Source organism: Chelonia mydas, chromosome 7 (genome assembly GCF_015237465.2).
Source record: "Chelonia mydas isolate rCheMyd1 chromosome 7, rCheMyd1.pri.v2, whole genome shotgun sequence".
NCBI classification, from domain to species: domain Eukaryota; kingdom Metazoa; phylum Chordata; order Testudines; family Cheloniidae; genus Chelonia; species Chelonia mydas.
The window spans coordinates 112,325,746-112,352,956 of record NC_057853.1 but is presented as its reverse complement, the minus strand read 5'-3'; the positions used below and the strand labels follow the sequence as shown (position 1 = coordinate 112,352,956).

General features: G+C 39.9%; 1 protein-coding gene across 50 annotated transcripts in view; it reads left to right on the top strand.

The window, feature by feature from the left end:
• TCF7L2 (transcription factor 7 like 2) overlaps positions 1-23,139 on the top strand; it is a 205,010-nt gene extending 181,871 nt beyond the window's left edge. For 5 of the 50 annotated variants that reach the window (XM_037903718.2, XM_043550888.1, XM_037903721.2 and 2 more), the window contains 7 exons: positions 4,687-4,812; positions 5,867-6,026; positions 6,784-6,891; positions 13,161-13,209; positions 13,779-13,829; positions 14,967-15,039; positions 20,908-23,139. In XM_037903718.2, the coding sequence (XP_037759646.1) occupies positions 4,687-4,812; positions 5,867-6,026; positions 6,784-6,891; positions 13,161-13,209; positions 13,779-13,829; positions 14,967-15,039; positions 20,908-21,343 (1,003 nt within the window). In that variant the 3' untranslated portion in view covers positions 21,344-23,139. Of the gene's footprint in view, positions 1-4,671; positions 4,813-5,866; positions 6,027-6,783; positions 6,904-13,160; positions 13,210-13,778; positions 13,830-14,966; positions 15,044-15,625; positions 15,699-16,513; positions 16,543-20,907 lie in introns of those variants that run through there. The other 45 variants (XM_037903712.2, XM_043550886.1, XM_037903716.2 and 42 more) reach the window with 37 other exon arrangements.
• Positions 23,140-27,211: the final 4,072 nt, after the last annotated feature.

Sequence of the window (27,211 nt, the reverse complement as noted above, 5' to 3'; positions counted from 1 at the left end):
GTGTGTACTGGACTGGGGGCACAGCTGGTGTTTGCATATGCGTGCACGCACGCACACCATCTTTCTTTTTATCTGTATTTATATTACACACACGTGCACAGACACACATATGGATACCGAGCGGTATGTTTAGACACATTTATTCTTTGTTGCTGCCCAAAAACTCCTTTTGTATTTTACCAAGTATGGGCAATTCCTATGGACAGACCACCTTAAAATGTGTAGTTATGCGCATGTTTTCTCACATGCCATGTCATCTGTGAGTGCACATATGAAACACACCTGCACACATCCGTAGGTGAGCAATGTGAACAAGTCTAATGTTTACCCTCAGAAGCTAGGTAGTTCAGACAAAAGGCTGCTACTCCATCATGAACTCCCCCACATGTGCCCAGGCTCTTCAAGAAGCATGTCCTGTCATGACTCTGCTCGGTTCTGGAAACCCTGCAGTACGTAGGCACAATGCTGGAGAGGAGTTTTGAATGTGTAATGGAAGTAGCTCTGAAATGTACTATGTGCTCGCTCTCTGGCTGTAAAAACAGTGGCATATTCCAGTTTCTCTCTCATACACGCACACACACATATGCATACTCAGTCTCTCACACCCAGGCTCACATACCCACCCCTCCGAAGGCCCTAGTCCACATTCTTTAAAAACAGTTGTTAAAAAGTGTACCCATAATTACCTGCACTGTGATATTGACCTTGCATGTTTTTCGTGCTTTTCTGCCCAGAATATTCCCAAGGGTCTTTACCATCTTAATAGTCACACTTAATAATTAAGGACACAACTATAAATAGTTTATGAAGGGTTAATAAATTATTAATAATTGTTTAATCAATTGTTAGTGTCCAGGGGTTGTTTATAACTTTCTAATAATGTCCTTATAACACCAACCAGACACTGGAAACACTATTAATAACTGCAGCGTGATTATCTATTGATCCTTTATTACCCCATTATAAACTTATCCTTTATAAATTTATCCTTAATGCAAAGTGTAACTAACTTAACCAACTGATGGGTAAACACTACACCCACCACTGAAAAGCAGCCACCTCTGAAGTGAAACCTGGCAATAATTTGATAGTGCACTGTAACACTATACAGCAGTTATGCAGCGGCAGTGAAGAATACCTTTTGTAATGGAAATTTCAGGGGAAATTTAGTTTTGCAGAATGTAATGACCCAAGCTGGAATTAAGCCAACTCCATAGTTAGCACTCCCCAGCTCTGACTTCCATGCGATTATAAATAAATAACTGAACAGACTTGGGATCTCACCCAAAGCTCATTGAAGTCAATGGGAAGGTTCTGTTGACCTTTTGGGTTTGTATTAGACCCTTGAATCGTACTTTGAAAGCCAAAAACATAACTAAAAACTTGCAATACCAAGCTTCAGCTTTCTCTCTTTTCCATAATGTAGCTAAACTTTGTATCTGCAGTTTATTAACTCAGAAGGAAGCCATTCTCACTATTAAACAATAAATAGAAGTTCCTGGCAAACACAAAACCTCCCTTGGACAGATGCCACTACTAAAGTTTACCTATCAGCAAGTGATTATTCAGTGATAGTTGCCTGTTGATAGAGGTTGCCACGTCTTTGAAATGTAAAATATGATGGATGATATCCTGGCTCCACTGAAGTCAGTGGAAGATTTTGCCATTGACTACAGTGGGACCAGGATTTCTCCCAATATGTGTGTGTTATATGTACATACACCTGCATACATTTAATTAATGCGTGCATATATACACACACAGTTAAAAGGGCTGGTTCCAAAATTTAGAAAACTTTGAAATTTCTGTACAAATTAAGACAATGGTTAAATAGATTTTTTTTTTCATTTTTTTGACCCGCTCCAATTAAACATTCTGCCAAAAAAATAATTAAACCAATATTTTTTGTTGAAAATTTGTTTCAACTGAGATTTTATGACCAGATGTAATATATAGCATATGTGGTATGTGTCATTTGTGTGTGTGTATATGTATTATCTATCTATCTATAGACAGGTTATTTTAAAAACAGATTCTTGATGCCAGTGCGATCCTCATTTTCTCTGACAAGGAGTGTCTGTTGGTTTTTTATTTGCAAAGGCTTAGCCTTAGTTAGAGTTTAGATTTTTTTTTTTTTAAAGGATATAGAATTTATATATAGAATCTGTTTATATAGATTTCAGAGTAACAGCCGTGTTAGTCTGTATTCGCAAAAAGAAAAGGAGTACTTGTGGCACCTTAGAGACTAACCAATTCATTTGAGCATAAGCATCCGATGAAGTGAGCTGTAGCTCACGAAAGCTTATGCTCAAATAAATTGGTTAGTCTCTAAGGTGCCACAAGTACTCCTTTTCTTTTTGTTTATATAGAGTTTTCCATGGGGTTGCTTTGAGTGGGGAGGAGATTGGGATTGAAATTCTGACCCTATTGAACTCAGTGTCAAAACTCCTATTGACTTCAGTGGGTTCAGGATTTTACCCTGTATTTACTCCTCATCTCCTTACATCCCTTCACAGTGAGTTCCCACTATTGATTATTTTCATTATTTGTACCCTGTTAGAGCCTAGAGGCCCAAGATTGGGGCCCTACAGTGCCATACATGGCATAGACACACAGTGACAGACAGTCCCTTGCACTCTAGATAGAGTACCCAGACAAGAGATAGGAGGGGGAAAAATGACACAGAGAGATGAAGTGACTTGCCCGTGATCATACAGCAGCTGACTGGTAGAAATGGAAAGAGAACTAAGGTCTCCTGACTCCAACACCAGTGTGTTGTCTACTGTGCTAACCTGTGCAGAGAGAAAGTTCCTTTCCCTGCTCAAATGTTCTGTCTCCTTGCTCCCATCCACTGACACGAGAGTGGTTGAACAGCCTCCTTGGAGACCCATGCCAATGAGGGCTCTTTGGTACCAACAGTAAAAGTCAAAAATAATAAGCCCAGTCTACTCCCTGTCCTCCTCTTCCCCTACCATCAAGGCCAAACCACCTTCCTTTTCTCCACCTCTTTCTGCCAGAGGCCTGAATTCCCTCTCCAAAGCTTTGACCACCTTTGAATTCTCCACCCCTGTCAGTCAGATCTCTTCCCACCTCTGCCATCAGACCCAAAACACCCCTTCTTCCTAATAATCCTGAGCTCCACGAGGTAGTAGAAAAAAGTCTGCAAAGCTGTACTGGAAGGTTATCTACCAAAGGGTTACTCCATGTCCTTGCATAAATGCAGTATAAAGTATTTAGACAGTACATTCTTAAAGAATGTATTAATATAGGGTAGAAAATTAACTTTAAAATATCATTAAATGCTGTTGTCACATCTCTGATCTTTGCACAGATTCATACTTAATATAGCAGTGAGTTGTATAGATTGCAGCATAGATCAATCTATAGATCTATCAACATAGATATTTAGCAGGAAAAGTCATTGTATGCACGCGGGAGAAGAAAAATCCTATCCTTAGCCAATACAGTATAGCTACAGATTACAGCTGTACACATATGACATACATATGGAACTTTCACTGGGCCAACTTTCACTGCTCTCAGAATCCAGGCATTTACAAATAGCAAACATTGTGTAGAGAACACACAACTTTGTTTTCCAGCCCATTTTGGGGTTGGAGTTTTTGTAGAGTGTAAAATCCCCCTTGGGCCAAAGGTCTAGGCCAGATCACAGCCTATGAAATCCCATTGACTTCAGTGAGGTTGCCTGAGAGAAAGTTGTGGTCATGCTTTTTCTTATTTACTTTTAAACCTTTTAAAACCACTGAGTAATAACGAAGCTAATTGCTCTTTTGAAAGCTTGTTTATTTGTTGCTGTTTTTAATAGAAGTTATCTGTGAATATGCTTAAAACAGCTTTAGTGTGTATATTTTATGGCCCTGATGCTGCAGTTAGATTCGCAAAAATGGACCACATTTCCTTTTGGATCCATCTGTAGGATCGAGGCCTATGTCTGTGTATTTGACTATGTGAATTAGCATAGATGGAGTTTCTCTACATTTTTGTCATTTAAAAAAAATCTGAAGTATTTTTTTGAGGTTTTGTTTGTTTGTTTTTTAAATGGGATTAAGCCTTCGTATGTAAACCTAATGGTTCAAAATTCACTTCATTCCCTGATCTTCCCACCCTCTGGTAAAACAGTATATCACAGAGGTTCACCAAAGACAATAAATATATTATTTGGCTCCATCCATAAAATGTGGCTAATGAGGCACACACAAGGATTGTCGAAAATGCATATAAATTGTGGCAGCATTAATATTTTATTTCGCTGTCAATATGCAACAAAAGATGTCATCCTTAATTCTCAACCTGATTAGAACTATAAAAATTGGTTCGCTGGTTGCCACTGGTAATTTTACAATAAAGCAGTGGATCCACCCCTGCTTTCCCTGCAAGTAGCTGAAATTCCACTTTTCCATCCAAGTTCGTCAGTTGAACTTGCCTTTTGTTAAAGATATTAAAAATCATAATGTCTCATGTCAGTAATGATAATGAAGGGGAAGATTGGCTTTAATGACATTAGAAGAATCATTATGTTTAATTTATCACTAATTAATGCTGCTGCTTTCATATGCTTTGTCTAGCTGTTCTGTGCTTGTTATGTGCCTTTTTTTGTGTGTGTATACATCCCTCCCCATTCATTCATTTTTATTCTGACGATTTACACAGCTTTCTCTCCTCTAGGTTTCCTCCACATATGGTCCCGCCACATCATAGTTTACATACGACTGGAATCCCTCATCCGGCCATAGTCACACCAACAGTCAAACAGGAATCTTCCCAGAGTGATGTTGGCTCACTCCACAGCTCGTAAGTTTTACATTCATTGTTTTATTTTTAGAACAATCTAATTGCAAGGAGGGTTTTCACGCACTGTTTTTAAAATTCGGGTTTTACTTTGCTGTGATTTTATTGTAAAATATATGTGAACAGGTTTGATTGGTTTTGCTAAACGTATTTGACCATAATTTCATTGGCCCTGCGTATCAAAATAATAATAATAATAATAATAAATAACTTAATTCCTTGTAACACTCCCAAGAAGTAGGTGAGTAGCTATTAATATTGCACAGCTGGGGAAAATGTAGTGTGTTAGTTAAGATGTCCAATAATTAAGGTGTCCAATAATTTTGTCTGCCTCTCTTTTAAATGCCCAGCTTGAGATACATAAGAGCATCCAACTGAGCACTCAAAGATTAGGGTACCCAAAATTAGAGGCTACTTTTGCGGGGTGGAGAAATGGGCATAAGTGACGTGCCAAAAGCCACAGAGGGAATTGGTGTTAGCTCTGGGATTAGAATTAAGGAGAATCTTGTTTTTCCTGCCCTGTACTCAGAACATGCGTGGTACTCCCTACTCTGGACTGAGTATTTTTTTCCCATTTAATAATATAAGTGATATTTGGGGGCACGGGAGTGTGTTTTATTATTATTTGCATTGTGTTAGTGCCTAGCAAACCCAGTCATGGACCATGGTCCCATTTTGCTAGGCATGATGGCTCAGATCCTCAAAGGTATTTAGTCTCCTAATTCCCATTGATTCCAGTGTGAGGATCTGGGCCTATTATCCTTACTTCTGTTCCCAAAGGGATAAAAATATATCTGGCTAGGTTACTTATACACCAAGTGGGTTTCTTGTAAGACTGTGGAAGTGGTTCTCATGTAGCAGCCCGCTGACTCTAAAGAACCCTGAAGCCTTTAGTTTTCAGTGGCCAGTTGCAAAAGTTGCAAGTATAAAATGAAGGTAGTTTTGCTGCAGAGCTGTTTAATAGGGTTTATGTATAGAGATTGGGGGGGATGAGTATGATGAACTTGCGAGAGTTCTCACTGTGAGATTCTTTGTCTGTTTTGTCTTCATCATCCAGAAAACATCAGGACTCCAAAAAAGAAGAAGAGAAAAAGAAGCCACACATAAAGAAACCTCTTAATGCATTCATGTTGTATATGAAGGAAATGAGAGCAAAAGTCGTAGCAGAATGCACGTTGAAAGAGAGTGCAGCCATCAATCAAATCCTTGGTCGAAGGGTAGGTAACTAATGTAACCAAAATGAGAGAGAGAAAACCATATGGTGAAAGTCCTCAGGAAAAAAAATCTATTGCAAAGATAGAGTGTGTTGTCCTTATTTTGGGTATGTTTTGCTAGATTATTTTGATAAGTGTATAGGGTTGAAACTTCTATTTCAACAGAAATCAAAATAAACCAGAATATCTTCCTGCTTGTATTTGTGTTTTGTTTTCATGAGCATATTTTGCTATGTGGCGCCACTTGTGGGACTGAAATAATAATGAGATCTATTCTTCTTATGCTATTTCCAGGTCTAAGGACTTGAAATCCCAGATTTCATGTTATTTTGGCCTGAGAAATGGCTCACTGTGGTTTTTTGGGGGAAGTGGGGTGGCTGTGAAGAATGTAAATACAAGGACTAGCACTCTCACAGACTAGGGGAAAAAACGGAATATGGGAATGAGTGTGGGAATAATGAGGATGGGATGCTTTTCCAAAACCAGAGGTGGTTCAGATCTTGGTCCCGTTAACAAATGATTGTGGTTTTGGCCCATCTTCAGAAAAACAAAAGGACTGAATGAATATAAATGATGAATTCAGTCCCAGCTGGGTAAACCAGAGTCATAAATAAAATATTAACTGGCTGTGTGCCAGATAATCTATTTTTATCTGGTGTTTTTATGAAAATGGAATATATATATACACACACAGTGTTATTGATGTACTGTATTTTAAAAAGTTGTGCTTTTGATTCTCTTTTCTCTTCCCCTACCTCAGTGGCACGCATTATCCAGAGAAGAACAAGCTAAATACTATGAGCTGGCGAGAAAGGAACGACAGCTCCATATGCAGCTTTACCCAGGCTGGTCCGCACGGGATAACTATGTAGGTGGCTATGTAGGTGGATATTTTTTTCAGTAGTAGAGTTTGTAGAAATGTATTGTTTTTCTGTAACCTGCTGACCTACGTCCACACACCGTGCACAAGCACTACTTTGAAAGGGCATCTCAGGACCCCAGTCCGGAAACAACAGCGGATGCTCCACCCGCATTGCCAAAACAATTGGGTACAATTAACAGCCCTCCACTTGGAAGAGGCTCCTTCCCTGGGATAGCAAAGAATGTAAAAGGTTAGAAGTGAGGCATGTGATTAAAGCTCTGTGAAGACATCTTGCAGGGTGTCTGCCTTCCGTATGCCAATCTCTGGAAGATGCTATTAGGCAAGTGTTCCTTTAAAAAAAAAAATCTCCCCATGATTCCTCCCCTTCTTCCCCACCAAAAATGAATCATTAGTGTCTTGTGCTTACCTGTGTGAGAGTATAGTGGAAAGTGGAAGAAAGACTTATCCTAGCTTCAGAGAAGGACTGGCAACGCGTGTTGTGTTTGAAAGTCTTGCTCTCAAGTGGGGTTAACATAAATTATTCCACGCTCTACTGTTGTATATTTCACGTATGTTATGCCTTACTGTGGCCATGTTTTAATATGCTTCTATTGTTTGGTCTTTTTACACAAATATCTTGAGACTGCAATTTGCAACCAACTGGTGGGATGTATTCAGGTTGATTTTTATTTATTTTCCCACTTGAGAAAGTCTGTTCATAGCATATGCTACTGTTAGCTGTCTGGTTCCCAACTTAGTCCCCAGTCCTGCAAACACTCTTACTATTGAGTGTAGTGCGCTCTTCCATGGGAATTAAGCACTATATCTGGTAGTAAGTGTTTACAGAATTGAGTCCATAAATTCTTAACAGATTGATAGCTGTTATAATCCTGGGGCTTGGTAGAAGCTTTAAAACCTCCTAACACAATAATGTAGTAATGCCCCTTCTTCCTATATTTGGGAAGTATTAACAGGTTTACAGATACTTGCATGTAAATATGAGAAGCAAAACGATAATCATTACAGCAACGAGTTTTTGTTTAAGGAGATGTTACACAGGAATATAGTTACCAGAGCTCTCTGTTTTAACATGGTTTTACCATAGTACAGAGTAAGCATCACTACACCTATGATGTCGTTTCTAGTGATTTGATTAAATTGACTGAAATCTCTGATTATAATATATTTAACAGACCAGGCATGTCAATCACATGTTAATAATAAAAAAAAATTGACAGGTGGGCTGGTATTTTTGCAGGTGAATGTACTTTGTCTGAGTATCAAATAAATGGTAACCAAATTTCTCTGTCTAGTTTGCTGGATACATAAGTGGTGTGTAGCAGTCACCTCCCATATTTTTCTTTTGAACCATTCCGCTGCGGTTCGACTATTTTTTTCTTTTCCCTGTGAAAGGCTATCAGTAGCCTAGCATCTACTAGCAGATGAGAGATTAATCCCTCATTTTCTTTTGTGTGGCCATTTCCTCTGGGGAGCCCCAGTGGGATTACCAAAGGCTCATTTGGTAATACCCTTTGTGATAGTACAATCCCAGTTCTCCCTAATGATTGATATGTCCACCATATATGCATAAAATCTCCTCTTTCAAACTTAAGCCCAAATCCTGAAAACACTCACTCACTGTTGAATGTCACACTTTCCTCTACATCTGGTAGTAATGTTTACAGGATTGAGCCCAAAAATTCTTGTATGCAGTATAATTGTAGCCATGTTGGTCCCAGGATATTAGAGAGACAAAGCGGGGAAGGAATATCTTTCATTGGACCAACTTCTGTTGGTGAGAGAGGCAAGCTTTCGAGACACACCAAGTTCTTCTTCAGATCCACGTGTATAAAAGATATTCCCTCCTCCCAAAATTCTTAAGAGATTTGTAGCTGTCACAGCCATGTGGCTTGGAAGAAGCTTTAAAATCTTACCCAATAATATAGTTGTTATGATTTTTGAAAACTCTCTGGTGGAGTCCCATTGCCGTCAGTGGAGTATTTCCTTGCAGAACTCACTGAAGATTTGGGGGCCAAGCCTGTAAAACTGATGTCAATTGCATTTAGTAAACTTTTGTTTGCTTTTTTTGCTGCTGTCTCCTTTGTGTCTAATCGGTTCCTAGGATAGCCAAAAACATTGCTCTGCCATGAATCATTTAAACTGTTCACTTTGTGTATAGCTACATATACCTGTATGTGCAGGTGCAGTCAGATGTGTACAGGACAGGATAGACACTTCACAGTCTGCAACACACTAAAAGATAGCAGTCTTTGTTATAGAATGCCAAATATCTCTGTGCTGGAATAATGTTATATTACCATTTAAATAACTGTATTTGCCATTTGTGGTATCAAAATCCTCTCATCTCCTCCCTCGCAGCTGCCTTTATTGTCCAGCTCTTCCTCTCCTTTCTTCCTTATCTTTCTGTGCTCCCTGGGCATAAAACAATACTTGTGCATCCTCTTTAGAGGCAGAGGCATAGGAGAGGTGTTTTCTTAGGATCCAGAGGTAGTTCATTCCAGCTCCTCCAGCAAAAACACATTCTCTTTGGTATGGACTGGACTGAGACCATCAGACCATAGGGCTGAGTAGTCCTTGGTACTGTGCAGTCTGATTTCCTCTTGGGAGTTCAATAAGGAGTAGAGGTAGGACCTGCCGTATGCTTAAAAGAGGTTTCAAGGAACGTTCATTCTGCTTTAGTGACTGTCGCTGACAGATGGGCATGTACAGTGTCTTAAATGTTTAGGACCTTTACATTTGTCCTCAGCATGTGAGCACTGAGAAACCCTTTCTTCTCAAGCTAAAAAGGACAGGATGAGAAAGCTGATGCTTTCCCAGCGGCTTGATGCTGTGTCCCCCCCTGACCTTCAGGGGGAACCTTGCTTCAGTAGGAGAGCTCAATAGCCTTGCATCACACAGACACATCATCTACAGGGTTTGGTTTTTTTCTCTCTGTCTCTCTCTCCTTCATTCCATTCAGAGTTCTTGGAGTTTTCCTCCCCCCTCAGGCTTTCGTTGGACAGCAGACCTTCCAGAGATCTAGAAGAGAGGCATGATGGGGGTGCCAAAGCTTGTTAAATCGTACCCCATCGTCAGCAATTTCACATCAAGCATTGAGGCTTAGATACACATAGCCCATCTCTTCAGAGATGCAAGCAGCACATTCTAGCAACTGCAGATTTCAGCCTCCTCTTCAGTTCAGGTGGATTTAGGGAATGCCTTGTCAGGGTCTCATTGGTGTCAGAAGGCACATTCAGTCTTCCACTTACTGATCTGAGAAACTGTACCTCCCACAGGCCTCGATATTAGCAGGACTCCTTTGTTTCTCCTGCATCCGGAAAGATGCAGGGGAAGTTTCTGCAGATCTTTGTCAGACAAAGCCTGTTTTTAAGTGGATTTTGAACCATCAGGGCTAGAGGTGCTGATCTAGCGTAACTTGGTAAACAAGGGCGCTTATGGGTAAACTTCCAGCAAAGGGGTGGGACTTATCACAAAACTCTTGTGGGAAGTGGTGTGAATTTATCCCTCCCTTTGAAAGCAAGTTCCTATGCTACTCCTTTGGATGCTGAATGGGTCCAGCAACATTACCTTTGCTATTAACAGGAGAATCAGTAGAAGAAGGTCTAATAGGCAGGTGGACTTAGTTCTGGAGACAGAAAGAGAACACACCAAAATAGACAGCAAGTGTTTTATATCCAGATCTAGATCTCTTATAGCCAGAGCACTTGCGTAGTGTAGGGATGGAAAAATCCTTGGACCTTGCCATCTCCATTTGAGTAGAGTAATGAGGCAAAGAAGAGAAATGTGTTGTCTGCGAATCACCGTAAGAGCTGCTATCTTTGTGATTTAAATGTGTAATCAAATATCTTCTCCATTGTACAGAAATTTGAAATTAAATGATTTTCCCTCTTCCTTTAAGAGACTCTGTTGGCATCTTTCTCCAGTGTTTATTAGTGTGGAACAGAGTTTCCCAAACTCATGTTGATAAGGGACCAAAAATATCCTTGGCAAAAACATACTCATCAGCCATTTTTAATTATAGCTCTTTGATACCTGGCTTGAAGGCTTGGTACAGTGGTCAGGAGGCTCAGAATCCACTCCCTCTTTTTATTGTGTTTACCAGCAAAGGAGCTGCTGAAGCAGACTCATGTCTGTGTCCCAGCTGGTCCTTGTCTGATATTGCTCTGATTTCTCCAACTGGAAAAAAAAATACTTGAATTCTCTCTGAAACATACTGCAAAAATTAAATAAATCTACTCTGGGGGCCTTTTCAGTCTGTTAACCTATCCAAGTACCTCTTGAAATAAGAACCACAGATGTACAGGCCTGGGTCAATAGTCTGATTTCAGTTAGAATGTTGTAAATGTGGAGCTACTCCACTGAGTGAAGTTACTCTGAATTTACATCAGTATAAATGAAAGTGGACTTTGAGCCCTGTTTTGTGTGCGTGATGTATTGCCTCCGGACTGCTTAGCAAGGTGTCGCCTCTCTGTTCCCAAAGTCTTTAGGGATAGTGACTGGAATGGCGCCAGCAGTCTTCTGTTAAAGAGATGGCCCCTGCAGTTTTACATAAACTATATCAAAGTATAGCCAAAGATAGCAACCCCCCTCTGAAAATCACCTGAGATGTGGCTGAGATAATTCCCCAATAGCAGTCACTTGGCCACAGAATTATGGGCATATCCATTAAAACTGCCTGCACACACAGCCTTCCTTCTATCAGCAAAAGGTTCTCCCGAACAAGACTTCACTTGTCACATCCAAGACAGCAGGGTGGCAGTTTACTCCCTGAACAGGCAAGGAAAGACAAGTTCGGAGGCTCTTTGCCAGGAGCCCTACAGGATTTTTAAACTCCAGCTTCAAAAGAACATTCACATTTTTGCTTCTTACAAGTAGAGCATAAACATCTTAGAGGAGATGCTGAGCTAAAGCCCAAAATTAACCACTTAGATGGGCGCCAGACCAAGTTACTGAAGAGAAGCTGTCCTATGTCTAGGAGAACTTTCTGTCCTCCCCTCAGATGTAGTCAGGGCTTCAGAAGCACTGCAAGGTTCCTACTTGGAGAACATAAAGCTTGTTTCCTCTTGGACACAAGAGACTGCTGGCCTTAGTGATTCCCTTGTGCCTTTTCACTAATTCCTCTTACTCCCACTTCTTCCAAAGGCAGAGATCACTGTACTGCTTCTAGACAACTCTGCTGGCCTAGAAATCATCACTTGGGTATCCAGAGAGCCCATGAAAATGAAAGAATCCTATTCCCCTTGCTCCAGCCTTGAGAATCCTCGAAGTCTTTGTATTGCTCTGCAAGCTGTATTGGTCAATGCTGAGGGATACAGTAGGGAAGGAAAGGTTACTTACTAGAGAAGAGATCCCCTTTTCTTCTTCTGGACCATAGTCAGCCCTTACAATCCTCCCGTTGTCAAAATAGTAATTAGGTTTCCACAAGATTCACAGTAGCTTTGTGGTCATGGCTTGTCCCATGCTGTTTGAGGTGAGTATAAGAAGAGCAAAAAACCCCAACCACCACCCATCTCATCCTCTTGGATTTTAACAGTACACAGCAAGTTACTTATTGGAAAGTACTGTTTGGGAAAGGACCTACAGTTAGTAAAACCCTACTGTTCCTTGGTTTTTCCATGGGGCAGAATCTGTGGAATGTCTTAGATAAAGCACATGTTTGATTTTATTTTCCCCTCGACTACAGTTGCTGGGTTTTCTGTCAATTCCAAAACCGGCACTCCTGCATGTTAGCTTTTCCATGTCAATATGGCTTCCTTGTCTATTTTAATAGTCACTTTTTGCAGTAGAGGAGCCCTCAGTGTCCAAGTCGAGCTCTCTCTCTGTCTCTCCATTGTTCTCAACATAGAAATGTGCCAAGGAGCATTACGTCTGGCAGCGGGAAGAGAGGTGTCAGATTTATTAACTCGTGCTAACATAATAAGTTGCCCCTTCTAGCCCTCATACCCTCTCTCGGCCACTTACAGCGCTTTGTGGACGCTGCCTTCACACTTCAGGCTCTGGTGAAGCTGCTCTGCAACTAGAATAAAGGGCTAAGAACAAGGTAAGCAGGCAGACCTGGACGCATGGCTCTGTCACTTCCCTAGCTTCCCTGAGATGAGCAAGAGCCATAAGTGCGCTCCTTCACTCAGTCTGCCATGCAGTGATTCATAGCCCTGTTGGGTGAGCTTTCAGGACAGTCCTCCCTCGTGTCGCTCTGCCTCATCTTACAAAAAGGGTTCTTACAAATCCTTTCTATTTGTGTATGTTGCATGCAGGGAAAGAAGAAGAAGAGGAAAAGGGATAAGCAGCCAGGAGAGACCAATGGTAAGTAAAATAAGTCAATATACCTTGCTTAGTGGAACAGTGGAGTATCTGACCTTCTGTTCCTAGGTTTTGGGGAGGGAGGGAGGGAGGAATGGGCTTCTCCTGGCCTCTTTGGCATCTGATCCCTATTGTAGTCAGCCTTTTATTTTTGTTTAATGCATTTTAATTAATTGCCTATTACTGCCCTTCTAAAACTAGTAACCAGATCACTGCATGTAGAGCATTTTGTGAAATTAGTTGAATTTGCTCTTAATAATTACAAAACCATTAACTTCAGAAGTAGAGTTGTAATGCCTATGCCATTGTTATAAAGTTGTGCGCTTATTTTGTGCGTGTGTGTGTGTGTGTGTGTATGCGTGCGCGCGTATGTGTTTGGTATTAATTTGGGCTGTACCTGTGTGTTCTGATGCATGCCTTACAGTGGTAAATCGCGCCCATTTTAAATTAAGGAGGTTTGCCATTCTCTGTAGGCGATTAGAAATACTGCATAGGCAATCTCATAGACAATTTTGCAGAACCCCTGATTAAAATTTTTTGAAGACTTTGTATAATTTGTTCTTTTTTTTCAGAACACAGCGAATGTTTCCTAAATCCTTGCCTTTCACTTCCTCCGATTACAGGTGCTAATGTCATTTTGAGTCATTTTGAATAGTTTATAAACTGTTTTTTAATTTTTTTCCTGCCATGATAGATTTTAACATTAAACACTTATGACATTAAATGGGAAAAAATCCACACGTTTTTACAGTATATATTTATATAATATGTTTGGTAGTATTTTTTTAATTTTGTTTTTGTTCTTTTTTGTTTTGTTTTGTTTTGTTACACTGCTATTAAATAATAATACAGTAAAAAAAAAATCTCAGAATTGTACTAACTGTGCAAATTGAATATGCAGTATTTCTTTAAAGAGACTGATAAAGAATAGAAGGAAATCAGTAATGAACCTCCTTAATCTAATGGCATTTTTCACGGCTCCCACTAAGTCTTCTCACATCAGCATGTCTACGCAGTATGGGGTTTTTTTTGTTTGTTTTTTTGTTTTTTAATGTCATTTGGTTTTGGTTTATTTATTTTGCCTTTCTGTTCAAGACTGTCCATTACAATTCACTAGCTTGACTAACTCGGCGCATTTCCCCATGCTTTACATTTATTTTCTGGCTGATGCTAACATGCCCGTTCTGCAGTCTGCTGCTTCTTATCCATTCTTTTTCTTTTTCTTTTTTTTTTTTTTTGTTGTTGTTGAAAAAATTATTAAAAAATTGAAATAAAAAAAAATGAGTGTTATTCTGAAAGCTGCATTATCCCCATAGATACCTTTTTTCCTTTTCTCTTTTTTGTGTGTGTTTGTCTGAGTTGAAGGAAAGAGCATGTGCAAGAGCTAACCTCCATACTTAGCTTCTTTTTTCTTCCTTCCCCTGCCCCCTCCCCCCCAAAAGAGAAGAAAATGTGCCAAAAACCCATCATTTTAAACAAACCACGGTAACTTCCCTCCATTGTTTAAATGAGAAGAGACAGTCCTTTACAAAGGGATACTGCAGCTTTAATTGCAACAGCTAATTTCAAGAGTTGAATAAGAATGTGATTATCACTATTTTTTTAACTTTTAAATCGAACGTCGATATTTTGCGATTAATAATGAGGTCATTGATTTTTATTCCCTTTTTTATTTTTTTTATTTTTATCTTTCTCTTTTTTTTTTCTTCCCCTTTTCTCTCTCTCCTTTTTCTGCTCGCTTCTTTCTTGAACTCATTCAGACCTGAGCGCTCCTAAGAAATGCCGAGCGCGCTTTGGCCTTGATCAACAGAATAACTGGTGCGGCCCCTGCAGGTGTGTATAGTTTTCCCAGACTCGCTATGGCTGATTTGCAGCTGGTTTATTTGGTACTTTCCCCCTTTTTTCCTGCCTTGTTGCTTTGTAGCTCTGTGTTGTGATCTAGAAGACACAAGGGAGTGGGACGCTGCCATGAATGATCATCTCTCTGAAAGGGTTTTGCCTTTTTTCCCCCCTCTTTCCTTGCTGCTGCTAGCCAAAAACCCACTGTAAAACAGCATCAGCCTAAGCATATCTGATCCGTGACTGCAAACACAATCCCGCCCTCCCAGCCTTCTCTCAAGGAATGTTGCATACTCCAAACATGTCCAAGGCCCTTTGATAATGCGAGCATTGAACGTGTTACAGACAGTGGGCTAAGTGAAGCAAATGCACAACAGCGTAACCATTTTAGGGTTTTTTTGTTTGTTTGCTTTGGCTCGGTGTGGAAGCCCTCTTTCTTTCATACCCTTGGTATAAGGGGAGATTACCAAATAAAACTGACACGATTAAAGAGAAACGTAGCTGTAGCTAAGATTTCACGTCCAAATGAGCTCTATCCACCATTGTGTTTGTATTTTTTGTGTTTACCTTGTGCTAACAGATGCAAATACTCCAAAGAAGTGTCGGGCATTGTTCGGGCTTGACCGACAGAGTTTATGGTGCAAACCATGCAGGTATACTACCCAATTAGGCCTTTGGGGAAATAAAAGCATTCTGTCCTCTCAGTGCATTTGTGTGATTTATTTTTTTTTAACCTTTTCCCCCACCCTCCACCTTCTCTCTCCCACAGCATCAAATGCTAATAATCTTTGATTCTCAAAATTTAATTGCTAAATTCTCTTGCTGATGTAATGCCATTTCTTCTCTTTCTTTACCAATAACCTTTCCCTGGTGGTAGAACTGGGAACAAGCAAACCCTGAGGTACATAAAACTGGCACTGTCCAGACGGTTAGCAAAATGAATGCTTAGGTGGACATTCACACTGCATTTGTATGTGTGTGTGTCCACTATCTCCAAAGGGTTAAAAGATTCTGTGATCTGCAGCACTGGTGTTTTCATCACAAATATATATAAATACAAGCCAGTGTTTACAGCTTATATTGTAGTCATGCCATTAGCCTATTTGCAAAATTTAAAAATGTATATGTCAATCCTGAAAATATCTATGCAACTTATCTACATTTTCTAACACCGTTTTTCTGAAATTCTTAAAAGTGTAACCCAGCAAAGTGAGCTGTAAACGCATGAGCTCCAGAGAAAACTAACTGCAGCTTTGGTAGGACAGTTTTCAGGAAGTAAAAGGCACCTAACAACCCAAATTTCAGCAGCCCATGTTCTACTGCAGGTTTATACCAGATCTGTAGTTCCATGGATAACTCAGAAGGTACTTGTTTCTTGGTGGAGGGATACCAGCTACTTCTTTTTCTCATTCCCTTCCCGTAATAACCACATTTGGTTAAATTTGTTGTTTCTTTGTTCTAATACAAGCAGTCTTTGAATATGGAATATTCTGATGGTAGGTATTTCAACCAAAACCACACTCTGTATGTAGTGTTTCCTCTCTCACCTTTCCCGCTTATTCATGCCCTTGCCATGTGCTTCATCTCATTTAGAAGATAGACTAGATGTTCGTATATTATGTGCATGCACACACTCCTTTTGTTTTCCTCGATGCCAAGCACAAACATGGATTGACAATGTACTGTGTGTCTAACCATTACGCTAAGCGAAGGCTTGTAAAATGTCTTTAAAAGATCGCATTCGTCCCCATTTGGTGAATTATAAGTTCCATTAGAAGCATGCTCCGTACCGTGAGTTGTGTGTGAAGTGCAAAGACAATCATGTTAAATGTCAGTGTCAATATGTACATTAAATACCTTTTGAAAATAGCAATTTAAAATGCTTTAAAAAGGGGGAGGAAATCCAATCTAGAGGCACTGGATAGCCACTTACACTGTGAAGAAGTAGAATACTTGAATCTTATGTAGCTAAAGACACTTATGTGTTTAATTAAACTTATACCATGATTAAGTTAGTATACAGTGTCAATAGATACTTATGTAGTCTATAGATAATGTATTTCATATGTGTCAAACTTTGTATGCTGAGTGATTATAAGAACTAGCTCTACATCATGTTTGTGTCATTTATCATTCTCTGTCCACTTATGTCAACATCATACTATTAAAGGTACATTTTATCATTAAAGGGGCTTTTCATTTGAGCTATAGGATTATCATTTTGGCAGTGCATTAGTTGTGTATGATGAGAAATAAGCCCTTTCTTGTCTTTGTTTTTTGCCTTAGATTATTTCAATTTTATTCAAAAATATTTGCTGCAGGTCAGAGTCTTTTTATTTGTTGGGACAACCTTTATTATCAGCATTGACGGGGACAACACTTTTTAATGACATAGCTCATAGCTTTATGTTTATTGACCCTTATTTTACATGTATTGTGGCATTTTCTCATTAGGCAGAATATAGGTCACTGCATTTCTTGTTCTGGTGCCAACCATTGTAGCTTCTTGTTTATAGAGTGTTAGTTTTCTGTAGTGGATCTTTGAGAGAGAGTCTATAAGATATGCAGTTTGATAATGGGGCAGAAACTGAGACATCTTTAGTCATAGTAGGTGGAACCCAGCAAACCCTTGTCATTACCCATGGCTTTCGTTTCTGGTAACAGCAATGTCATTAGTTTTCAAGATGCTGTTTTAGGGCCAATTTCACTGCAGGTATAAAAGGGCACGCTATGTTGACTCCAGTAACAATATTTATATTGCTCTTAACATTTTCAAAACATTGCGTGTACTCTATTCCTCACAATATACTTGTGAGATGGTAAATAGTGCTATTATCCCAATTTATAGACAGGGAAACCAAGGACACATCACGAGTTTGCATCAGAGAAGGGATTAGAACTCAAGACCTAGCTCTGTGTTCTTTCCCTCAAGCCACAATTACTCCCTTGAGTAAAGTTGTGCCCATTTACACCTGTGGTGAATTTGGCACTTTATCTTGTGTTTGTAATTAGTTATTGAGTGTTCTGTGCTGCGCAAATATACACAAAAAATACACTGTGTACAAAGAGCCAGTTCAACATGGAAAAACTAGTTGAAGCCACACATAATATACCAGGGGAAGCTAAAGTTAGAGCAAGGCCTCCCTTTAAACAGGAAGTTTTTTGTAAATGGGTTTGTAGACTACCAGCTTTCACTTTAATATTAAGAACTGAACATTTAATAGAAGTAGGGAGAAAGATCATGCTGAAATGAAAATGAAAGGCAATTGGTTTAATTATTCTGGGGCAGAATTTGACTTTAGAAAGGGTATTAACATTTAAGCCAAGAAGACCTTTCACATCTGTGGTGCCCTAACCATATTCTGCTTTGCCATGAGATGCTCTGGCTCTTACTCTCAACCATAGGCCAAAAGTCAAGCTAGTAATAATAAAAAAGAAAGAAAGAAAGAAAAGCCCAGAGTTGATCATACAGAATATTACAGTATTGGACCGAAATCAGCAATGGTTTGATAATAAGCACCTCATAAGAGCTGATGTGTGTAAAGTGAGCAGAATTTGAATCCTCTGTGTGCTAGAAACTGAGATTTCTGACTACCTGGGACCTTCCTTAAACGTTAATGCCTACTTTTCCACATAGACGTTAGCCATGCCAGTTCCGAAACGTGGCATCCTGCCCAATGTCCAGCTGTGGTACAAAAAAGCCCGGGTTTGAATTGTGGATAAGATAGCATTGCACAATTTCAATTTAGAAACCGAGTAATGTGGAACTAGATTTTTCGGGTGGGGGGGATGTCAGAACTAATCCATACCAGTTAATAAAGTTACTCTTAACACCACAGGTTTCCAGTGTTATTTGATGGGGGAATTTAGCAAGGTTCTGTTTTGAGCCCACCGAATTGCTTTTTCCATCTTTTAACTTTGCCCTAATAAAGCATGGTTTGCTGCCTGACATCTTCACCTTTTCTTTCTTCTCTTGTTCTTTTTTTCTCTCTCCCCTCCTCTCCCCCCCTTTTTGTGTGTGTGTTTGTGTGTGTCTTTCTTTTACATTTTTAAGTGCATGAATGTCTTAGTTTTTAGCATGTATTGATCTGCAGGCTAACGTGGTTAAAAAAAACTCTCATAGCCCTAACCATTTACCTTTCTGTGTGGAACTTTGAGCAGAACCTCAGTCTATTGTCTGACTCTGGTAAGGGAGTGTTATGACATGGAAATCTGCCAACCCCCTCTTTGAAGCAGGTGCGAGGTGGGGTACAGTACCAGACAGTATCTTTTTCTATGACCCAGAAGGTCAGATCCAGCTCATAGTAAAAAACAAAAACAAACTAGCACCAAAGACAAAGCAGGGGAGATGGCTTATTTTTCCCACCTGGATTAACACAACAAAATACCCATTGGGCCAAATCCACCGTCCATACAAGAGGGTGCAAATCCATTTACTTGAATGGAGTTGCAGTTGCTTAGATCTGGGGGAGAATTCACCCACTGACATTGATATTCCATGCATGATAAATTGGGAAACAAACCCTTATTTCCGTTCACCTCCTTTTGCCATTCATTGCCGAGTCGCTTAACTGTTCTGTCGTATCCAGTGGAATTAGTTGGAAATGCAGTCTTTCATTTTTTTTTTCTTGTAAAGCTCAGCTGACTTTATCTTGCGAGTTTAATGAACTTTGTCAAATGAATCACATGGTGTGATACTGGTTTTAGCACTTCCCGTAGAAAAACTGTGTTTGTGTGGCTTGACTTTCACCACTTTGGCCAAGATGCTTCAGTGGTGTGCCTAATTATTTTTGTTCTGCGTACATCTGGCCAAGAGAAGCATTCTGAAACGGTCCTCTTTTGTTGCTCCAAAATGGGTGGTGAGGGGTGCGGGGGGGGGGGGGGGGGGGGGGGTGGGAAAGAGAGAAAGGGAGAAATTATCTTTGTTGGCTTGGTGGGTTTTTTTAAGTCAGCATTTCTTGTGAGGCTCCCATAATTCCTGGTGTGAACTGAGTTCTGTGTTGCTCCTCATCTTTTTACCTGTTGTTGTGCTGTTCACTTACTGAGATTGAATCCTGCTTTGAAGTTACACGAATGGCCTCTCAACGGAATAGTCCCTAAAATTCAGAAAAAAACAACCCAGAATACCTACTCCTTCCCGGCAAAACAAACAAAACAAAACAAAATAATTTCAAGCCACAACCTGCAGGCCATACAACCAGTTATTCTTGTTATTTTGAATCATTTTCCATTTATCTTGTTCTTCTTCTGTTTTTTTTTTTATTGTTTTGTTTTTATTTCCCTTCCTTTTGTTCTTCCTATTACATTTCCTTTCTGTCTGACTCTGGATTTGGTGTGGTTCTTAACAGAAAAAAAAATATGAGCGGTAGTCCACAGCTTCTGCTGCCTCGGAAAGGTGGTGTATCTCAAAGCCTTTAAGTCAGTCACTTAAAAGCAGCCTTTGGGTGCATGGTGCTACAGTCAGCTTTTTAAAATTTGATACAGGCCGATGATGATAAATTATTAGCTCTCTAAAGTTTTTAGTTTATCGGGGTTAAATTTTTGTAGGGAGAATTGACCTTTTTAGGAAAACAAGTAGTATATCGGGCTACAAGAAATTGAATCTGAACCTTGTTAATAAATAGCCTGAACAGGAGAACAAAGAGAGAATCCGTATCATCTCCAAGTCCGGAAGCAGAAAGTCCAATTCCTTAGAGGACTTAGTGGCTTATACACACCCAGCAACCCTTTAAGTACCGTGCAGGCTCTGGGTGTAACCTGTTCAGAGCTCAGGGTAGTTTATTGATGGCTCGTTGCTTTAGATACCTTTCTCCATTAGCGTCTTTGCCCTTTATTCACAGATAACTCTCTCCCTGTTTCTAGGAGAAAAAAAAAGTGCGTTCGCTACATACAAGGTGAAGGCAGCTGCATCAGCCCACCCTCTTCAGATGGAAGCTTACTAGACTCTCCTCCTTCTTCTCCTAACATGCTAGCCTCCCCCACAAGAGACTCAAAACCACAGACTGAACAAACACAACCCCTCTCGCTCACATTGAAACCCGACCCGCTGGCACACCTCTCCATGATGCCGCCACCGTCCTCCTTAGTCCTGACCGAAAGCTCTGCTAGCAAGCCCAGCGCCCTGTCTGCTACTGATTGTCAGAACGGGCCATTGGATCATCCGCCTGCCACTTTACAGCTGTCAGCAGCACCATCCTCGTCGTTAGCCCAACCTTCGACATCCTCCTTGCATTCCCATAATTCTTTGGCTGGCACACAGCCCCAGCCACTGTCACTTGTAACCAAGTCTTTAGAATAGCTTTAGCCTCTTTAGCCCTTGCTTTTTTTTAAAATTGTGTTGGGTTGGTTTTTTTTTGTCCTTTTTGTTGGTTTTTTGAATTTTGTTTTATTTTTTAATTTGTGCCATATGGCTACATTAGTTGCTGTTTATCGAGTTCATTGGTCAATATTTGACCCATCGTTATTTCAATTTCTCCTTTTAAATATGTAGATGAGAAAAAGCCTCATGATTCTGCCAAAATTTTTATCAACAGCTGTTTAAAGTCTTTGTAGCGTTTAAATATATATATATATATATATATACATAACTGTTATGTAGTTCCGATAGCTTAGTTTTAAAGACTGATTTTAAAAATGAAAAAAAAAAAAAAAAAAGAAGCGATTTTGAAACAGCCCTTGCAGAAGGTGTTGGTTCTTTATTATTTGTATTAAATACGAGCTTGCGAACCAATCATTGTACATCTGGTTTTTAAACCTTTAAGGGCACAACGAATGCAGTGCCGCTACCTTTTCCCCCCTTCCTCGTGTGAAACAACTTTTATTGTGATGTTACTTGTTATTGTTTAAATGTACAGAAACAAAAGGGTTAAAATGTGTGAATAAACCTCGTTCCATGGTGTTGTTCTTTTTGGGGGAGGGAATGCTACTCAACAATTAAAAAGTATCACAACGCTATTGGACCAGTAGTATTTATTGCTTTAGAGATTGCTTGTTGTATCTGTATGTTGTCCATTTTTAAATATGTTTTTTCCCCTTTTTTTTCTTGAAACATTGTATAAAGTTTTTTTTCCTTAGTGTAAGCATCTTATATATAACAACTCATTTGTACAAGGTTTTTAAGTTTATATATAAATGTGTATATATATATTTTTCCGGGGGCGGAGGGGGGGTTGTTTTGATTTTTTTTTTTTTTCCTGTATGAAACACAGTTGCCACCAAATGGACACTTGCAGGGGCATTTTAAAGGATCAATAGTGTAAAAGTAAATAAATGAAAAACAAAAATTGCTTTAAAAGCCATTACACAGACAAAAAGACTTGAAAAATTAGCAAGGGACTTTGTAGCAACGCTGTTTGAAAAATAGCAATGTCCAAGTGTCTCTCATTCAGAACTGCAATTGAATTCCCTGCGACATTAGAACTGTAGACCGTGTGCAAAATTTTGATGTGCCAAAATTCTCAGTGACTTAACTTTCTCCCAACAACTCTATTTTTTTTAAATGCTGTAATTTTTTTGTTCATCATGTTTTGCTGTGATGTTACATAGGTAGATATGTATGTAGTTTTAATGTCACCTATAACAGACGTGTTTGGTAGCAGATTGTCCGGAAAGCATTTAAAATGAAGAGGTATAAACCCTTAAGGGCCAAATTCTGTATATTAGATTTCTCATAAAGGGAAAATCAGACTGCCACTTCTATGTACACTTACTACATACAGGTAGGTAGCAAACTTAAACAAAACAAAAAAAAAACCTAGGCATGTTGATGTTGCAAAAAGAAAAACAAAAAAAAAACCCGCTGTATAAAGCTGAAAAATTGTTCATCTGTTCATTCAGTGCCATTGTAGTTGACATGAAGCGATTGTAAAACTGTCTCCGATTTTTCTCTGGTTTATTAAGATGCTAACTATAACATTTTTTGTGAATACTTTGAATGTTTCCTAACAGTTGTGATGTTACTGTTCCGTTTTATGCTCTTATTCCGATTTTCATTTTTAATGGTTTGGAAGCCATTTTTGTAATGAATAAATGTTCATGCTGTACAGTATCTGTAGCATGCAGTTCTGGATTAATAAAAGCAACTTAGTATGTGCAGAGAACGACTTGTCAACTCATTTCTGTGTTGATTGCATTTTATTGTGGCCAAGCAGGTTTAAAATGTGGACTCACTTTGCATGCGTCTGATAAGAAGAGTTGGATGAAATGATTTCAAAATTTCAACAAATAAATGACAAAAAAATTCTGGTATTCATGAACATTTTTCCGATTTTCTGCCTCCTCCACTCATGGGAAATATTTTCAATTTGTATAACGCCATTCTAGCTGAGTTCCTGTAATTGTTCATTTTCAGTGGACAAAGCCTTTACCTTGCTCAGCAAACTGGTATGTGTGGAGGGGGGGTGTGTGTGAAACAGCAGTGAAATCACTTTTATGTTAAGCAATTAGCTCATTGCTGGCATTATACAATTAATAAATAATAACATGAACTGAAAATAATGATATTCTCCCATTTGATTCTGACAGTTGGAGGGAAAAGAGGTCTGATTGGTTATACTTTAAAAGCAAACTCCATATGCTCAGCCCAGCAATCTAGTGATTCATCAGGTCAGTTTCACATCATAGGGGATGAAATTCCCCTAATTGAGCCTGACCTGGTACGCATGCATAAGACTGTGTTCTGCCCTTTTGCACAACGCTGACAGGAACTGACACATGTTGTGTGTTCGAAAGAAAAACGGGTTTTGGTTACAATGGGCATTTTGAGCACTTTGGCTGATTACTACAATTTGGAGGGAGTGACTCCCAGGTTCTACTGTTGCTTAAAAAAAGAAAAAAAAAGGTACTTTCCAGCTTGCCCTGACATTCGTTTCTATCAATCAAAAAACAAAAGGGACTAAAGAATATTTTCATGAGTGCTCGGTACCCAGCAGATCCCATTGAGAATAGCAAAGCTGAGTCCTGGGTGCTTTTGAAAATCTCACCCCGAAGTCTTAAACACTGGCCATTTTCTATGATAGTCCAGTGCTAAAGCAAGATTTTGGGGGGGGATTTTGATGCTCTTGTTTTACAGTCTCTTGTAATAATTTTACCCCCAAATATTCCTATCGTTGATAGTGCCAGCACTGGCACTAGCTATGAATCCTGGCATTTTTACCGGGGGGTAGCCGTGTTAGTCTGTATCCACAAAAACAAGGAGTCAGGTGGCACCTTAAAGACTAACAGATTTATTTGGGCATAAGCTTTCGTGGGTTGGATTTTTTTACCCACGAAAGCTTATGCCCAAATAAATCTGTTAGTCTTTAAGGTGCCACCGGACTCCTTGTGGCATTTTTACCGCCATGAGTTAAATCGGCAAGTTTATCCAGAGTGAAATTACTGCCGATGCACCACGTAAGTCTCTCAAAATAGGGCTCAAGAAGAACTTAGATGGTCACATAGCCATTTTGCTGGCCCTCTGCCTAAGGGAGAATTGCGGCCTGTGAGAAATGGTTCTGAACTTTCTTTGTTGGGCTGAGTAATTCAGGCACAGAGCGTGGGTCCATTGCTACCAGCCTTTACTCCCATAAGGAGTTCTTAGACAAATACACCCTCGCTGCTATCAATGCAGCTATCCATATAAGCAAGGCTTTGCAGTATATTGCCCTTGCTCGTTTAGATGTTCTGTAGATAAGAGAATAAGTGTATATGCATGTGTTGGCTGAATGTGTATTTAAATATGGCTGTTGAGGGTTTCAAAGCCGACCAGCAGATTACACTGCACAACTCCCCATTAAAATGCCAGTGAGAACTGTGTGGCTAAATCCCCTAGTCATCTGAAATCTCCACCATTATTGCTAGAATATTATCCTGAAGAGAACTGTGAAGGTGAGTCTCTCATAACATACCCTTCAGTGCAATTGCATAGTACTGAGCTCTTCTTCAGTGCTTTTCCTCCTTTGACCTCCGGGCACTGTTGAAAGGAAGGGGAAGTATTCTTTTATAGGTGGGTGGAACTGAGGTGCACATCGGTGAAGTAGCCTGTCCAAGGTCACTCACAGAGCCAGGAACAGCACCCAGCGGGCTGACCCCTGCCCTAGACCATACTGCATCCCTTCGGGTGTAATTTATCTGCCGACCATGTGTGACCCAGCCTGAAGTGTGTTGGGGTGTTATCAAGAGCAAAACCAAAATCCATTAAGGCAACAATTTAATCTGTCTCTGATTGCTTAATTGCTTTCTATGATACTTGTTCTCTAAGGAAAATGTCTGTGCCCTCTCTGAAAGAAAGGAAGAGCAACTTTTCTGAAGAATGCTGACCCACGCCCCGAATAAAGCCTAAATTGGAGACAGACTCGATCTGCCGGCTAGAGAATGAGGTTGCCTGGCTTGAACAGGGAGGTGCTGATACGAGTCTCTCCAGAGATTTAAACTAAGTATTTAGGGTTTATAATTCCTTTTGTTGTCGCTGTTGGAAAAAGGGGGTTAATCCCATAAAGCCATGCAGCAGCCAGCATTGTTTCTGAAGCTGACATTGCTAATAATAGATCATAAAAAGTGTGTGTTGAATTTTGGCATGTTTCCTTCTAAAGGGATTAATGCAAAGCAGCAAACCCCCTTTGGTGGTTATGTACATTTAATGAGTTCCCTTTTTCCTGTGGGTCCAGGGCCTGATCCTGCTCTCATTGAGGTCTATAGAAAAACTCCCATTGACTTCATGGGAGCAGGATCAGACCCTACCCTTTCCCTTCCTTCCCCTCCCAGTCTTGTATATAAAGCTGAAGGCGTTTCCTCCTGTGCAATCTGCCTTCGGCCTGGTTCAGTCGTTGAGGCTGCATTCCAGTGTTGGTGAAACTATATTTATTTCCATGTTTGTGAAAGAGACGTCACCACCCATGACTGCAAGAATCTGATGCATCTGAAACACATAAAATGCCAAACCTCACTTCAGTGGGTAGCCAGGAAATTGAACATGATGCTGGAATTACTGTCCAGCTACATAAGGGTTTTTGGGAGGTTTTTTATGTTTCAAACTCTTCCTGGAACACAACCATCCATCAGAACAAACACATGTGCTGTATCAGTGTTGAGGATGGCTGCTCTCGTCCAGTTTGAAATACGGCACTCAAGGGAGGTCTTTGAGAACCAGGGTTCAGAGGAGACGCCATCAAGGTATGATTCATGTATTCAGCAAATGGGTTTTTTTGCTTGCTGTTTTATTAGCAACTTTTTGAAAAGCTAAGCCCAAAATCTGATCCTGGACACAATGGTTTTCCTCATGTGCACACTGTGAGAGAGGCACCGTGCACAACAGTGTTGCAGAGGTCTCATGTGTGGTGGGCTAACTGGTGTTGGGGTATATTTCTGACGCGTTGAGGGAAACCATCTTATAGACTTTGGAAACAAACAACATAGGTCATCATTGAGTATCATCCCCCAGCCCCTGAGAGAAATCTCTTCAAACAATTCAGGCAGGCACTGTTGATATTTCTCTCGGTCGTTTTACATCATAGAGTTGGCTCCATATTTCGTCTGGTTAAAATTCACCTCTAAGACGAAAGTCTGTTCAAGGGCTTGAGGATGACGACGACGACGATTGTGACGATGATGATTTCAAGGGCATCAAGGAGCCATGGTCATTGAGCAGGGCCCCATTGTGTTAAGTGCTATACAAACCCAGCACAAAAACTCCCTGCCCCAAAGAGCTTACAATCTAATTTCAACCAAGATGGATCTGAGAACATAGCCTGATCTGGGGACTGAGCTGCTCACCACTGCACACCCTCTGCACAGGGGTGAATTTCAAACCTATGTTACGACAAAGACTTTGCCAAAGGGATGGGCTTATTAAGGGGCCTTAGATGACCAGGGAAGTTAATAGTGTGGGGGGCTTACACGTGAGAGCATGGAGTCCTACATACAGTAAGCAATTCACCGTAGCTATTCCTTCCATCTGTTTTTATAGGGTAAGGCAAAGAAGCTAGTCAATATTTCTCAAGTCAGGAGACATTTATTTTCCATGAGCTTTGTAAATCTCATTTTTCACTTAGTATATGGAATTTTAAGAAGTTAAAGCTGAAGCAGTTGCTGACTCAGTAAACCAGTGCCACATGGTTCTAAGCTTTATTGAAAGAAAGAGAATGAAAGAAAGACTCTTCAGAGGTCTACTAGTTTTACTAGACCGTAAAAA